General features: G+C 36.8%; 1 protein-coding gene across 6 annotated transcripts in view; it reads right to left on the bottom strand.

The window, feature by feature from the left end:
• The window catches only part of LOC129702973 (protein SON-like), a 44,016-nt gene that overhangs the window by 22,726 nt on the left and 3,346 nt on the right, over window positions 1-17,944 (bottom strand). For 5 of the 6 annotated variants that reach the window (XM_055645093.1, XM_055645095.1, XM_055645096.1 and 2 more), the window contains exons 2-5: window positions 12,842-13,005; window positions 10,347-11,651; window positions 8,815-8,972; window positions 7,775-7,909 (exon numbers count right to left, since the gene is read on the bottom strand). In XM_055645093.1, the coding sequence (XP_055501068.1) occupies window positions 7,775-7,909; window positions 8,815-8,972; window positions 10,347-11,651; window positions 12,842-13,005 (1,762 nt within the window). Of the gene's footprint in view, window positions 1-7,774; window positions 7,910-8,814; window positions 8,973-10,346; window positions 11,652-12,841; window positions 13,006-15,399; window positions 15,507-17,944 lie in introns of those variants that run through there. The other variant, XM_055645094.1, reaches the window with a different exon arrangement.

The raw sequence follows: 17,944 nt of genomic DNA, 5'->3' as shown, positions 1-17,944 counted from the left end.
GTGAATTTCTTTTGCAGATTATTATCAATATTTAAATATACCAAAAGTAATGCAAATATATATTTTCAATGAAAGGATAGTTCAAATGTGAAATACAATAAATTGGCACGTTTACAATAACTGAAAATTTGTGCAGGGTCTATGTAACATTTTGGCAAAAGTGCAATCAACTAATTTTTTCAACATACTGTTAAATTACTGTTGAAAAGTATATTTGACAGGTTAGTGCGCTAAATATATGTGTAGCACTTTTAAACCTTTTAATTCAGGTCATGATTCATTCATAGTTTGCATTAGCTCACTCAACATCAACAAGACCAAGGAACTAATCGTGACTTCAGAAAGGGGAAGTTGGGAGACCATGCACCAGTTTTCATCAGCGGTTTGCTGGTAGAGTTAGCTGCTTTAGTTGCCTGGTTATTAATATCGCCAATGACCTGTCCTGGGCCCAGCACATGTGTGATCATGAAGGTGATGCACCAGTGCCTCTACTTTCTTAGAAGTTTAAAGAGATTTGGTGTGTCTCCAAATGCTCTAACAAACCTCCACAGATGTACTGTAGAAATATCCTGACAAGTTGCATATTGGCTTCATGTGGCAATTTCACTGCACAGAAACTCCAATGGCTGCAGACCAGTATACTGAACTTGGTGCATCACAGGTACAATCCCCCCCTCCATGAAAAGCACTTCAAGATAACATCTATCGTCAAGGACTCCCACCATCTGGGCCATGTCCTCTTCACAGAGATACCAAAAGGCAAGAGGGTCAAAAGCCCAACGTTGTACACCAGTACACCATGTTCAGGAACAGCTACTTTCCTACAGCTATCGGGTTCTTGAACGAACTCGCACAACCCTACAACAACCTCAACAACAGAGCACTACAGAATATCTCACGCGCTACAATGGACGGGGTTTTTCTGATTATGTTGTGCACTCTTCTCCCCACCCCCATCTTCTTTCTTTTATAAATGGTGTGATTTATGTACAATTTGTTTGTGTTTGCCAATGTGCCTTTGATGATGCTGCAAGCATGATTTTCACTGTACCTGTACCTCACCGTACTTGAGCACATGACAATAAACTCTACTTGACCTGAATCGTATTGAAATTATCTCAGACATGCAAGAAGTAAAAGGCTATGTATAATTTTATTCTTTCCAAACCAGAATTTTATAAGAAACAAAAAAGGATCTGAATAGGAAAATAACAAATACAGATGCCAGAAATCTGAGATAAACACAAAGTGTTGGATATACTCAGGAGTTCAGTCAGCATCTGTGGAAAAAGAAAATGCATTAATGATTCGTCAATAATCATTTAGCAGAATTTCATCAGTTTTGATGAAAAATCATCAATCTGAAACTTTAAATTTATTTCCTTACGGATGATGAAGGAGGGTTTTTATTCAGTTCCCTGCTCGGTCAAATTTGTTGAAAAGGTCAAAAACTGTGGGAATAGAATCAAACTTGTCGTAGATGTGTTTCATGCTCAAATGGAATATTGCATTTAGCATTCAGACACGGAATGCCACAAAATTCAGCCAAAATAGTCTGGTCTAAGACACATTTGAATGAAGGAACAATAACATGCTGGAACTGCTCTGTTCGGGCAACATCTATGCAGAGGGAACAGTACACATCTCACGTTGAAGGCGATTCATAGATCTGAAGCATTAACTTGTTTTGCTCTCCATAAGCCACATAACCCATTGTAAATTTCCAGCATTTTCTGTTTATAATTCTAGATTGCCAACATTTTGTTTTTCAAACATGTTTAAGTGCGTTGGTACATTTAGAATACGTTTTTATGTATCAGGTAGATGGACATCAACGTCATTAAAAATTGTAATTCTTTCAAAGTGAATTAATACTTTGATAACCACTCGTCGCATTTATCTCTTCTCTACCACAAAGAGAATGATGCCAGCTGAAGTTGATGTTTTATGAACATATTGATAAGATGACCCAAATTAGAATATGCTTACTGATTTATGAAGCTTAAAATTGTAAGCCCAAGAAAACTTGAATCATTCACAGAAGACAAGATGTAAAGGGCTTCTCAGGTGGGAAATCGACTGACACAAAGAATGGAATGGGTAGGGAAGAGTTTAATATATGCTTGGATTTCAAGCACATAATCATATCTAAATGCCCAGATGAGATTTTTCTAGTAATTGATTGTAAAATATTGGGGGGGGAAAAGTTCATCAGTTTGAAATTGTGGCAGATATTCTGTAACTGATCTGAAATACAAAATATAACCACATTCTTCAACTTCTGAAATTGAATAATCCAAGCTCTGGTGATCTATTTATGAGGAGCATTTGTTGTTATGGCATTCAACAGGATGTTGATGTGGTACACAGCAGGATGTTCCACAAACACACCCTAGATTTTAGTTAATCCTACAATAAAATGACAAAAGTGGCATAACAATTGGCAATTACCTCAGCAAAGCCATGGTCCACTACTGACTATTGTCCGTGCACTTTAAATCATGCTGTGGGTAAAGCATTGGACTTATAAGCAGAGGCAGCAATATGGTGAAAATCATGCCTAGGTTTAGAATGTGGAGCTATGGCACAACAGGAGTCAGGCTTTTATTTTATTTTTTTAAAAGGAGTTAAGGGGAATTTTTTAAATGGGGCAAAGAAAGAGTGTTATTTTAATGAATATTACTTTATAGAATTAATAACTGCTTTATGTAGATTTCTACTGTGTAAACCAAACATACTTCAAAGGAACTCAATCATACCCCTTGGTGCACAATGAAAGCATGATACTAAAGCCACTTTTTTAAAAAGATCAAAGGAAATACAAATTTTGCAAAGCGCAGCAGATTAAAAATAATATCTTAAAAAGGAATACAGTCTACAATTTAAAATTCTTTATTACTAAATAACGTGGTATATTTCTGAAACAGGTTGAAGAGGGTAGTATTGTTTAAATACAACTTCAGACTCTCATAGTTGAGTAAGTGCTTGATATGGTATATTTTATTGAAGGTAGATTAACTGCAAAAGTGGCTGGGTCAAAAAAGTGAATCTCTACAAAAGGAAGGTGATGTTTTAGTCTTAACAAAATAAAAAGTGGGCAAACGTGGACATTGGTCAAACAAACAAGAAACCCCACTGTAGATTTGATCTTCATATGTGCTCTACACTGAATTGACAAATCTTAGCTGGAGCAAAATAGGGTCTAGCATTTCTAGACTCCTCACAGATAATTCTAGACTCTATACAGATTGGGATTGGGCTGTGGAACACCAATGGCCTTTTCTGGTCTCAAATTTATATATACCCATGACTGCTGACTTGTGGACCATATACCAACCTGGAATAGCACTTTTGAAGAGGTGGGGTAGGAGTGATGAGAAAATTAAAACTATATTCACAAGATATTAGTGTAATAATTTTATTACAGAGATGACAGCAAATGATGTTCTGGAATGAAAGACACACAAAACTAAAAACTAGCAGTATCAAACAATCACTAAAATGTATTACATATTGAAGAATATGCAAAAATTATTTTTTTCCTCCAGCAGCAGGAATAAAGCACAAACACACACCTGGAAACTATAGATCATATCATGTAATGTTTCTAGCTGAAGCAATATGTCTTTATCAGAAACATGAAATTAATTCTTCTGATGTTAGCTGAACTGCAATGCCACGTTTTCTGCATCAACATTGGTGAGCAATGCAGAGTCTTACAAACAGGGAGGAATCTACACCGATCCTTCCTGGGAAACGGGGCAACTTCAACTGTTGTGCTTGGAATAAGCTACTTCTACTTATTCCATTCTAAATGGGAAGTAATGAATAAACATCTGAAGAAGGGTTCAGTTTTGGACGATTTTTCCGACCTTGAGGGAAACATGCCTGAAGTAGTCGATCCATTGCTCCGTCATAATAGAAGGAGTACTTTCAGAAATGTAAATAACGAGTATCAGGTGCTTCAGGTGGACTTCTCTGAAACTACACACCCCAGTATCAAAATGAATTTCAATGTGCTCACTGGAACCAAGCTTGGACCACAATCTTCATTGCTGCAGACATAGCACCTGCAAAAGGTTTCTACTGTGGGTAGCTGGACAATGGTTTAAATACTGGAGTCTGGGGGATGGCAGAAAAACATATTAAGAAACAATTTTGATTCAAGATTACACGTTTTATTCCTCCCACCATTATTATCCCAGAGCTAACATAATTTTCAGTCCTAGTATTTTCATCTAAATGACAAATCTGTACAGGTATCCAGGAGGAGGAATCTCATTGATAACCTGCCTCAAAACAACATTCACACTTTCCAGTTGTCCCAAGCCCGTAAAGTGTGATGAACAGGTTTCCTTCCTTATCCCAGGAATTATGAGCTGTTACATATATCCCACTGCTATTCAAACTCAAAACAGCTAATTTACCGGGGGACTGGAAATCAGCCATGATCTTCCTGGTCCATATGGATCTTTAAGCAATAACTGATTATAAATCCTAAAAAACATTGTTAAAATCTTCAGTTACTGTTTAATTCCTCCCTCCCCTCCACCCCCACTGGAAACCAGTCCATGAGAAAATAGAAATGCAACACAAGTGTTTGTGTGAATTGATAGACTGCACGTAATGCAGTTTATCTGAGTAGCTGTAATTCTGGAGAATCCAAGCTTGCTCAACTGGATATGGACCAGCTCTAGAACATATAGATGGGAAGCAACACTAAGAAAGCAAAAGGAAGTCTTGAAAACTAACTGGCAATTATTAGTGTTGAAGCTCATCCAGCTCACAAGCCTTCGTAGCCAAGTGAGATTGTGCTAGGTAGACTCAAGTTGAAACCCCAATCCTGCAGGCTCGTGGAATGGAGCGCTGAAGAAAATGGGTCGGAGAGCAAAGATGTAGAGTGGGAGGAGGTCATTAAGGAGGAATCATCTTAACAACACATCACAACATTTCCGACTTTAAATCTGTTATCAGTTATTTAATTACTGAATGCTAATTAAAACTTGGGGAGAAAAGTAGCATTTGAACTAGTTGGCAAGAATCCTTCCACCAAGTGACAACATTAAGCAGGCTGATCTAATTTTAAATATGATGTAGGATTTTGTAATGGAAGTGACAAGTGTGACAAAACCATAACAGGAAGTCAAGAGTATATAAAGAAGTGAATGCAGACATAAAATTGACATATAACCAATCTTAAAGAATTGTTCTCTTTTCTTTGGAAAGGATTCAACACCATTAGATCAATGTTTTTTTTTTTAATTTGGAAAATTTCTTGCATAGCTAACTGAACTTCATGTATTGAATCCTATTTGTGTACCATCTGCCACAACCCCAATAATTGTCACAGTTCAGTGTGTATTGTCCTCCAACACCAGTTGTGGAAAAGTTAGAATACACTAATGCAAAAAAATGTACACGTAGCAAAAGTAGGATGCATTTAACAGAGGGTAAAGAGGGGTCAGGAGAAGGAAAAAGAGGCCACATTTCCTGGACTGGAATACAGACACTAGTTCATGTTTGTAAAAGGACACTTATTCTGCTCATTTACTGAGTCTTTCTGAAACAATAACCAAATCACTCTTCAGATCAGCCATATCATAAATACACCCTCATGCTACTCCTTCCTTACACTTATCTTTGTTGACCAAGTAGCTTCTAATGCCCTGGAACCATTATTGCCACAGCAAAGTGCAATGAGGTGCAATACGCAGCAACAAGGTTTAAGGCTGTGGAATGTCCTGATAATCTTTGATAGCTTATGCTGTCACGTCTTTCCCATCTTTAAATATCTTTGACGAACCGGGAAGTTCAGAAAACAGTTCAAATACATTTAATTGAAAAATTGTCCACATTTAATTAAAATCAATATTAAATAAAATAACAGATCATAAACAAACCACTTTACCATTTGCCTCACTTACCATTTTAAAGCAAATCTATGTTTCTCGTCAAATAAACACCCATTTTGTAAAAGTTAGGGGCCAGATAGAAAGGGCATCTAGTTCCTTAGCTCAGTTTAATTAAAACTACTCCTGGACACAGTCCAGGGAAGGAGTACAAATTTGGATATGAGCATATCTGACTTTCAGCACATGCCATACTTCAGTGACGCAGTGTGCAAGAACAGGTCAGAATTTGTTGACAGTGTGCAGTAGCTGGGCAATGAGTCCCTATAGAACTATCAGTCACCATCAGTGCAGTCTAGCCCATTATTCTTAGAAATAACAAGGAAACAGGACACATTGTCATATTTAGTAATGAACCACGGTTAGTTCGCAGTCTAAAATATATTGCTAACATTTCCCCAATTACAATCTTAATACAAGGCAGAGTCTGAATGGAAACACACAGCAACAGCTAAGATTTTAGAATTGGTTGAGGCCGACAATGTGATGACACAAAGGTAATGGCAATCTGGAGGAATTTGTGCATGGTTAAAGCCGCAGCAGAACAGTTGGGGGTATTAAAAAAAAAACATAATACACAACCAGCTTACACCTTAAAAAGAAGGAAGTGTTCTATTTCAAAATGAAGCAATGGACAATGAAAGGGGCAAAAGACAAATAAACTAAAATTAAAGAGTTAAAAAGACAGTAACTAGCACAGATCCAAAAGATAGGGATATGCATATTGAACAGCAAAGGTTGACAAAGCAGATAATAAGAACTACCAAAAATGTATTAAAAGAAACAGGCAAGGTAAATCAACTACAAATTTAGATGGTTATGAGGCGATTCAATTAACATTTTCAAGTTATTAAGATGGGAACGGATAGAATGGAAAGTGAAAAGTTTTGCTCGTTGAGAATTACTTGACAGCTGGGCCCAGATCTTTCAGAAGTGAGAAGTTATCTCTACGAAGAGGAGTAGCAAAAATTTGAAACTCTTCCATAAAGGCAAATTAATACTCAATCAAATGTTAATCTTAAACTCAACATTGAGAGATGTTTAATAAATATGAAGGGAATCGGGGGAAAAGAAAGGTAAGGCCACTGTTCAGTCGTAACCTACCAAACAGCAAAGAGGCTTTTGGGGATATATAGCACCTCCCTTATTTCAATGTCATCATGGTCACCATTAGGATAAAAAGTCAAATTGGAGTATTTATATATCGTATGCAAAGATTCTCATAAATAGCGGGTTGCATCATTCTATTCCTGGACCTCCTCAATTTATACTTGACTTACAGTCAATACTTAACATAGTCAATTGACTATAATTCATACTTGATTTATAGTCAATTAACTTATAGCCACCCCAAGTTTTCTAAGCTTACTGGAGATATCAAATTTTGATAAGCTTTGCTCATCAAAGCTTTACTTTGCTTTTGATATCAATTGGCTAGGGCTGAATTAAAGTACCATTAATGAAACTCTTAATTTCATTCAAGTCCATGAAAGTAGCAGCAGACCAGTTAACCATGGAATGGCAGTAGACCTAGGCCAAGGGCAATTGCTTTCTCACATCATTCTGCGTCCACTTTTCAATGGAAACATAAAACAATGATTAGGATTGAGAACAATTTTTTGATAATAATACCACAGGTCCCTTGAAACCACTCTTTAAAATTCTAATTGTTATTTTGCCTGAGAATACCCTATAACATTGAATTAGAATTGATCCCAAGATGCAATTGTGTACAGATTTGTGCTAATCTGACGTTACATTTAAGCTATTGGGCATCCATTTAAACTTAATACACCGGTAAATAATAAAGAAAACAAATTAAATCACCCATGACTGGGTTCTATTAATGTATTTGATGTACTTACATTCAAGCTGAAAGAAATGGGTTTCAGTTCATTAACTTTAATTGGTTGATTACTGAATGGTTCATCCTCTGCAGGGGCACGAGATTTGCTACCCAATTCGTTATCATCATTGCTTTCCACTATTTTCTTGCATTTCTGAGAAGGAAGTAGCCAAATAATTTATAAAAAGCCAAATAGACACATTGAATGAAAACACAATGTAGATGCTACCATTAAATCAATGCTACCAGTATAAACTTCAAGATGAGTAAAGGTATTTGAAGTTCATCCTGCAAACAAATCTTCTAATTGTTTAATTGCTACATTTCTTATTTTTTTTCTCAGGTCTTCACCAAACAAGACTTCAGGCCTTGCCAGCTTCTCTTCCTGGATTGATAAGGGATCGATGAAAATAGCCAATGTTCTTTCTAATAGCTATCTAGTATTTGTGTCGTCATGTTAAATGCAAATCAGAATAGGGGAAACATAGGCCCAGATGTCAATGTGCAGCTTAACTATCTTTATATAGTATTCAAAAAGGAATATGTCTGGATGAAAGCCTCCTGCACTCAACCAGTAAACCCTGTGCTATTCCTCCAGTTTGTATGTGGCCTCAACCTGGTAAGAGACGACCCAGGACAGAAAGGTCAGTATGGATATGGGAATCTTCACCAAACAAATTTGGACATGGCTCCATGCTGAAGCATCAAATATAAAATTACCCACATGGTTTTCTGGACTTGGAATTTATTACTAAACCTTCTTCCCCCTCTCCCATTTCCATGTATTGTAATGCAGACAGTAGCTGCCTTCCTGTACCCTGGTCACACCGCACACTTAATTCTAGTTGATGAGAGTAAGAGTTCCAAATCTCAAATGGTTATGGAGAATAAAGGTCAAACTTGGGATGGTACTGTCTTACAAGCTCAAACAAAAGGGAACCCTGACAAAAATCTAGCCAAATTTCTTATATCTTACAACCTCTGGTCTTTAAAAATTAGGAACCCTGTAGCAAAATAAGACATTACTAAGCATTACAAGTAAATCAATATATTATTTACCTCTGTGAATTCTTGTATTGATGAACAACCCATTTTTTTGGAGATCACTTTTTTAATAAGAGGCACAACAGGTTTCAAGTTTGCTGGCAGAGGCATTCCAGCTTTGGCACACATGGCTGCAGCATTGGCTTTTGCTATCTCTAGCAACTGTGCTTTATCTGTAAAAATCAAACCATAAATCCTCAGTTAATTATTTTGATTCTGCAGTGGGGCAACAGACAATTATTTTTTACTCTGTTCTCTCTAGAAATGACCTTCTGCTATGGAATATATAGTATTATATACTATAGCAAAAAAATAAACCATATCACAAAATGGCTCTTTAGCAAAAGGGGGAGACAATATTGACTCCATTTTCAGATATCAAATGTCATCACTATTATCAGCACATTTTCTCTCAAGAATTGTAGTTGTCGTTATAGGTCCCTTTTTCGACACTTCTGGCTTATTTGATGAATCCAGATGTGAATGGAATGTCCCTTTTTACTGAAGTGATTCTAGGCAACATCAATTAAATTCCCACCATCACGCACAAGAAGCACAAGACAGACACCATTGCATGCAGATGCCGAGAAGTGTGTTCAGCTTTGGCTGAACAACTTATAATCTTATGTGTGGACTCGACAAGAAGAAGAAAGAGAAGTAGCTTAAGCAGCTGTCCACAATGAAGAATTACAGAGAAATGAAGTGAAACGTAGTAAAACAGTTAATTGACTTCTTCTATCCTGCCCAGCCTAGGAGGAGAATTAGGCCATTTGGCCCATTATGTTAACTCTGCCATTCAATCATGGCTGATCTATCTTTCACTCTCAACCGCATTCTCCTGCCTTTCCCCATAACCTCGGACACCCGTACTAATCAAGAATCTATCAATCTCCGCCTTAAAAATATCCATTCACTTGTCCTGCACAGCCTTCTGTGGCAATGAATTCCAGAGATTCATCACCCTCTGACTAAAGAATTTCCTCATCTCATAAGACCACGTGAAAGGAGATGAATTAGGCCATTCGGCCCATCACGTCTCTTCCACCATTCAATCATGACTGATCTAACTCTCCCTCCTAACCCTATTCTCCTGCCTTCTCCCCATAACCTCTGACACCATACTAATCAATAATCTATCTATCTCTGTCTTAAATATATCCACTTGTATTGCCTCCAGTCTTCTATGGGAAAGAATTCCACAGATTCACCATCTGACTAAACAGATTCCTCCTCATCTCCTTCCTAAAAGAACGTCCTTTAATTCTGAGGCTATGAACCCTAGTCTTAGACTCTCCCACTAGTGGAAACATCCTCTCCACATCGCTATGGCATTTTAGCCAGTTCTTAGAGCATTCCCATTCCCCACAACTCCACAGATTATACAGCACCCCGGATCAGGGTTGAATCCAGGAGTTTTCTGAAGTTATGTGACAGCACCACTATCTGAACTTAAAACTGATTCTGCATCCGATAACCTTCGATAATAAAAAAAAAAGGCAGCTTTGATGAAATCCACTATACATGCTGAAAATAAAGTTGTCTCTTACCCAAATCTGTGAGACGTTCAGGCGTTCTACTGTTACTTTTTCTCCTCAAAGGAGATCTGGATCTCCTTCGCCAATCAGGTGACCTCCGTGTCCTCACAAGTCTACTAAGGTATCCTCTCGAAGCTGATGGACGAACTACCCGCTCATTGGACCTTGACCTGGGTCTTGGCGAACGTGATCGTTTTACTCCAGATTTTGATCGCCGGGGAGAACCTGATCTAGTCCTACTCCTGCGTTTTGAACGTGAGCAAGATCTAGAATAGCGTCGTGCTTTTGACTGGCCTTTGGACCTTGTTATAGAGTTTGATCTTGATTTATGGCGTATCCGTAAAGGTGAACGAGATTTTGATTTTGACCGTTGTTCTTTTTTTGCGATAGAACGAGATCTAGATGATTTCCTTTTGGACTTTGGGGATGATTCTGTGTGTTTTTTCCTTTCCCTTGAAGTTGATTTTGATCTCTGTCGAGTTGGCGATTGCCTTTTCCTGGAAGATGAACTCTGTGATGTATGTCGTCTAGTAATGGAGCTGGCACATGATTTCTTTACAGGAGAATGTTGAGAGTGGGAATGCGGCTGCGATTTGTGATGTTTTATTGATTTCGACGGAGATCTTGACCGACTTCGTTTCGCTCTCTTTCCTTCAGATTGTTCATGTTTATTTTTATCTTCAATACTCTGAGTAAATTTTGACTGTAAATTGTCTGAACTTCTATCAGGGATCAATCTATTTGCCTCGTCCTGATCACAAGCTGATACTGCAGCCAATAATTCAGGAACATTTCCAGTAGTAGCACATTCAATACCATTATTTGTGTCATCAGCAATGTTCTCTTTTGCATTTTCATCTATGTTACATTTTTCCTGTGGCAATGGCTTAATTTCAGCCACTGAGCACTCTTTCTCAACTCCTATTGGTTCAACCGTATTCACATCAATTGTTTCTAATGTATTTTTATTTAATTCAGTGCTGCCCGATTCCATCAAAAGGGAGCAATTTTTACTCTCTTCGTTACCACATTCAGTGCGCAGTGGCGATTTGGAGTGTGATTTTGATTGCGATTCTAATTTTAAGTCAGGCTCTGACTTCAGACTTATCTGAGATTTTGATCGAGACCTTTCGCGGTCTCTTTTCTTGTCATCTTTTTTCTTCTTCTTTTTCTTTTTCTTCTTACTCTTGTGGTGATGCTTATGTTTATGTTTTTTGCTTTTTTTTGATGGAGTTGAACTATCTTCTTTGATATCCAACGCCGGGCAATTAACTGGTTCTGTTGTTATGCTGTCTACAGTCATATTCTCTTTATTATCTGAATAAAAAGAATAATGATAGACAACTGCCATGGTACACTCAAATCATAACAAATCAATTATCTTTTGAATCAAAAATTAATGTACATGTCATTTTCAATAATAATCACAAAAAAGATTCATAGATAGAAAACTACAGAAATAAAACTATTAAAAACAAAATGTATTAAATGTCCTGAATTGTCCTTTCACCAGCTGACATGACAAATAACCGCTATTGGTTTTACTTTTGATGGTTAAAATTCTTCTTGTAGACATCAGAAAGTTAAAAAATATCAGATCTTACAGTAATGGCATCACAAATACAGAAAGATGTAGATTGTTGTGATGCAATGGGCTTAGTGCACTTGGGAAGAAGGAAAGGTGGAGGATAATGGCTAACCTCCAAGATTTACTTAATAAATTGTTCCAGAACATTAAATGGATGGTATCACAACATTCAACCAATGCAATTGAAAATGCAAGAATATTCTGATCAGATTTCATTTGAGATTCAATGCCACCAGTCAATTCCATTAAACTTCAGAATTCAGTCTGTAAAGAGTTTAATAGGCAGACATAAATAAATTACGTTTATCTGTGCAAAAACTTAAAAACATTGGCATTTATGAGATATTCGCTTGCATATCTAATAGGGAATTCGGAAAGATATACTTGCTACATTAAAGCACTACATAAATGTAAACTGCTGTTATGTCCACCGGCAGCATTGGCCTGTTTGGAATACATTTGAGAATTGTGTTCTAGTCTAGGCACAACACTGGAAAAGCAGTGAAAGCCTTAGTGAGTGAGGAACAGATTTATTGAGGAATGATAAACTTTAGTTATACAGATTGACTGCAAAATCTGAAGTTGTTCTCTGTGGGATTCAGAGGCAAAGCAGAATTTGATTGGTTCCTGAACAGGAAGACAGAGAATAAAGGCAATGGCAAAGGGATAAAAACTGTTCTTTCTAACATCACTTTTTAGGCAGCAAGTGGCTAGGATCTGCAATGCACTACCAAAGAGGATAGTGTCAGGGGACTGGGATTAGTTGCATTACACTTCCATGGCCTCGTTCCATACTCTAACAGCAATTCAATTAAGACTCAGAAAATCTTGAATTTTGATATTGTATGATATCCAGTTCAAACTTTAAATAATGTTATTTAACAATCGAGAATAGGAGAGAAAGACCATCTATACTCACCAGGATTATCACTTTGCTTTTCATCCAAGCTAGATAATGCATTTTCATTATTGTTTACAATCTGCTCTTCCTGTATGTCCTCTGTGGTAGCAACCACAACTTCAGACTCCTTCGGCTCCATCTCCGTTTTAATTTCACCATTTGCTTCATTGCTCACCTTTCCACTGAAATAGTAAAGAAAACTTGTAATGTACAAATTAAATCTGTAAATATTTCCATAGTTGAAATCTTACTCACAATTGGGACCAGACGTTATCAATTAATTTATTGTAACGTTTTAACCTTTTATTTATATACATAATGCAACATATATTGTGAATACTAAAGTGAGATCTGTTGAACTCTTTACTGTCCACAAAAGTGGCAAGATCTATTACTCATTTACAAGCCTTAGATGTGATTGCTAGCAAATAATCAATTACAGGGAGCAATTCTGTCCTCACTCTAACCTATATATTCTCATATTTCAGATGTTACTAGGTATAGAATAACATAGTTATTCAAACAATTGGAAGAACTCAATATATATAATATATATAAATTATATCAATTATATAACTCATGCAGTTACTTCCAAATGTTACAGAAATTTCAAATCCTTCTAGGACTGTGATATTAAATGTCTTTACTCATGAAAGATTGCTCTGAACAGCATTCACCGTCTTGCCATATGGCCCAATAATAAGCATAATCGTATGCCTGTGCCATTATGATAAAGACATCAAAAAGGAAATACCTTAGTAATATGGCAAGATCATGAAAAGCACTGTGTGGATTCCCAACGCAAAAAAACTTGGTCAACAAATAGTGAAAGTACCACCAACATGCAATTGGCAAGTGAAATGGAAATGCAGGGTCATGAACAGCAGGTACCCTCATGTATGTTGACCCAGTGTACACTGATGAATAAATTGTGCTGATGCAACTACCACAGTTTCATGCAAACTGGAATAAAAAACAAAGTGCTGGAAATACTCAGCAGCCCAGTCAGGATTATAGAAAGAAAAATGGAGTTGACATTCTAGATAGTAAGTTTGTTTTTATTTCAGATTTCCAGCATTTGCAGTTATTATATTCAATTAATGTAAACGGGCCCTGATTTATTGCCATACTAGAAAATAATTCATAAAATAATCCATGATTTAAAAAAAATGATTTTGGATTAAATCATAATTAACAACCAACTATCTGTTCGCTAATTCAGGAGCTCTTGGAAATCAGTACCAAGGAAGGTGCATTTTAATCTCAGTGTTACTTTCAGAAAAAAAGTGATGAAATTGTAATTTCAGCGGAACTAGTACAGAGTACAGATATTCCTCCACTAGCAAACATTGGATTCACTAGTTTGCGCTACAGCACCATCGTTTCTTGAGTGCACACTTCCCCAATTTACGAACCTGTAGATTGGTTATAGCATTTTCCACTCTACAAATAATGCATTGCAATCGACCAATGCAAGTCATCCAAATATTTCAATTCACAACACATTTTCTTGGAATGAAAAACCCTTTTGTAAATCAAAGAATACTCAGGTAGATTTATTTTAAAAAAGGGGCTTGGAATTGATTAATTATTTGAATTATCATGAAAATGCTGGATTAAACCTGATTTATCTTTCCAAGGATCAGAACAGGGACTACAGGGAGCTTTTCTCGGCAATGTAAAGTTACAATGATATTATGTAAAGATTATTAATAGATTTAACCGCAGCCTACATCAGCTTGAATTAACAGAGTTTTGGAGCTGCCACCCCTAATCCACCTACAAATCTCTCTTTTGCCTTCTGATTTGATTTAATATGGAACAGTTTAAAACCAAGTCAACTGTAATTATTATACATAATTAAAGAAAACTGGATCTCCCTTTTGCTGGCCATTTTAACATTAGAAATAAACAATGATTTCTCCAATTTCAGATAACCCACACCTGGCCCTTTTCGCTTTACTCCCAATTCTACCTCATCCTCTCTCCAACCCTTTTGTTTCCACCTTATCTCCCAGCCCCTATCACCCTCTCTGCTCCCTCACCCGCTTAGTTACTCCAGCTTTTTTGTCTACCCTATCACCCTGTTCCTTCCATCCCACTCACACAAGCAACCCCACTGGATCTTGTTCTGCCTTATTGCTTACTCCTTCCCTCCCTCTGTTGTAGTCATCTAACACCACCCCTCATTCACTTTCAATCTTCCTCTCTTTCTTTATCAGAATGCAGAATCTGCAACCTTTTGTGCTCCACTTACCACCTCCCAGCCTCTGTTGCTATCTCCCCCACCTGGCTGTTATCTGCCAATCAACCCTTTACCTGTATCCACCTATTGCTTGCTAGCTCTTGCCCTCTCCCCCCTCTCTCTGAGTTTCTCCAACCACTCTCCTTTTTTAGCTGCGGATTCTGGAACCTGCAATCTCCTCCAGCTATTGTTGGATAAACACTGGCAAGATTGAACATGCTTCCATGTTATTTTGGAACATTATACTACTTCTTTCATAAAGCTATCCTGTTATAGTTGAAATTGTTACTTCAGTATCCCTCCTTTCCTTGAAGTCTTTCCTGAAACCTACCTCACTGGTCAAGCATTTAGTCACATCCCAATAGGTCCTCCATTTGCTCACTGCCAACATTTGTCTGATTATGTTCCGGTGAAGAGCCTTGGAATGTTTTCCTATGTTGAAGGCACAACATGAACGTCGCTAATTATAAGACTGATGTGTAACACCAAAAATGCATTCTTTCAACAAGACGTGAAAGAACAGCTTTGCTGAATAAAATACATGACAATTAATTCCACTGCCAAAAATAAATGCTTAAGGGCCTGTCCCACTTTCCCGAGTTATTCCCGAATTCTCCATAGTTATTCACGAATTCTCCCGAGTTTTCAAACTTGCAGTATGTTCGTAAATAGGCCGTACGAGTCCGTGGATATATCGTAGCGGCTCGTTATGCCAGCCGTAGGTACTCGGGGCTATTTTTTTTACTCGTGGACATTTTTCATCAGGCTGGAAAAAATGTCCCGACTTACCTGATGCCCCGAGTACCTACGGCTGGCATAACGAGCCGCTATGATATATCCACGGACTCGTACGGCCTATTTACGAACATACTGCAAGTTTGAAAACTCGGGAGAATTCGTGAATAACTCAGGAGAATTTGTGAATAACTCGGGAAAGTGGGACAGGCCCTTTACTAAGATCAGGTACAGTGAACCAAAAACCTATTACTTTACTGCATGCTATCATGAAAAAAAAGAACAGATTGCTTCATTAAATTTCCTTATAATATGGGATGATACTTACACTATTAAATGAGCAATTCAGACATGATCAGCAATGAAACCTCAAGTACTAATTACATTTTCATGAAATCGCATGAACCAAATGTGCCGTCCTAATATTTCACGTCCTCTACTGAACCCGTGACAACACTGCATCTTCCTGTCACCCAATGTATCAAGTTGCTACAATCATGATCTGTAAGCTCGGTCTATTAATTCAGCTAGCTGTAACTCACAATGCATATTACAATCACACATTCACGTTGAAATTCTAGGCTTATTCCAACAATGACGAAAGCTTTAATTATAGGCAAAGGTTTTCTCAAATTATTTTCCATTTGTATTCTCTTTGTACACTTTGTCCAACACATTGAGTTGCTTCCAATTTATTGGTATGGAAGAAGACAAATATTAAAACAACTTTAACTACTGGGGATTATTAATACATAATCCAAAACAGTTCAAAGTGCCATTGCCAACAGTGGGAAACTTGGAATCACCCACATCAAGTGTAATATAGCTTGAATTAAATTAGCTTGGCTTTTATGCTAAAACTAACAATTAAAACTAGTATTCAATGTATTATGGACTACTATTTTTCAGTAATTACTTTTTATTTCTTGGAATGTCTTTAAAAAAAATTGTGTAATTTATGTTTTGTGTTTAAGTTATGGGTTTGTGTATATGACCTGGCATTCAACAACTTTTTCTACAAGAAGCACTTCATTACTGGATACAGCTTCAAAATGTATGACAGGTGTAACTTGCCCATAAGTTACATGATAATCACACTAATACAATATTCCAAGTCTCAACTACATCTAAATACTACGGTACACAGTCCCTGGGTTATTCAAGGTACTGTTCCTGAGAACAGACCATTAAAACTGATTTTCTTCAGGTCAGAATCATCCATTTTCTATAGGTATCCATATCAAATGACTCTGAATACACTTCCTAGAATTCTTTCATTTCATTCTATACTGGATCTAACACTTAACACAACACAATATTCCTTAAACTATATTCCTTAATTCCATATTCATGAATACTACAAAACATTTAATCAATATTTTTCATTAAAACATATGGAAGAATAAATAGATAAAGTTGATATTCCATAAATCAGGTCTTCAGTAACCCATGGAGCACCTGTACTGGAAAAAAACCTTTAAATGTATATAGCCTAATTTCTTCACTTTTATTTTTAATCATTTAATTTTAAAACATTAACATTACTCTTAATCCCATCTTTCCTGCCTTTTAATCTTTATAGATAAGATTTTATATTAATTTAATAACTTGCACTTTAGAAACTTATTTTGACTTAATAACTTGCACTTTAGTGATTGCATGCCTCCAGTGAAGATTCTTCAATTTGACTCACTGAAGAGACACAATTTCCGCAATATATACCATGCAGATTTACAGCAGGAAACATTATGTAAATGATCTCGAAATACGGTATTGCAATTTGCCACCAAAAAGCCTCTGTAGGAAGTTGTAAGCATTTAAACGGCAAGGGCAGTTTCTTTGCAACTCAGCATAAAATGTCAGCAAACTATTTCATTCATTCCTAAGCACAAATGCAAATAGATCAAATCAAATTTAAATACCCAGCATTAAGTTGTATACAGTAGAAATTAAACATATTAAACTAAATGTACAATGGAGTTCAGGTTATATTACCACAAAATCTACCAAGCAACAGCAGACTAATATCTTACAAGCAACTGTAGCAATTATCCTCTAATAGGTCTAACTCATGAAGTCACATTATGACCAGAGCCCCAACGTTAATTGAGTCCAATTTCCAAATCTCTGCCATGCTGCTA

This window comes from Leucoraja erinacea, chromosome 13 (genome assembly GCF_028641065.1).
Source record: "Leucoraja erinacea ecotype New England chromosome 13, Leri_hhj_1, whole genome shotgun sequence".
NCBI classification, from domain to species: Eukaryota; Metazoa; Chordata; class Chondrichthyes; order Rajiformes; family Rajidae; genus Leucoraja; species Leucoraja erinaceus.
The sequence above is the reverse complement of the archived record's forward strand: the minus strand, read 5'-3'. Positions and strand labels throughout refer to the sequence as shown.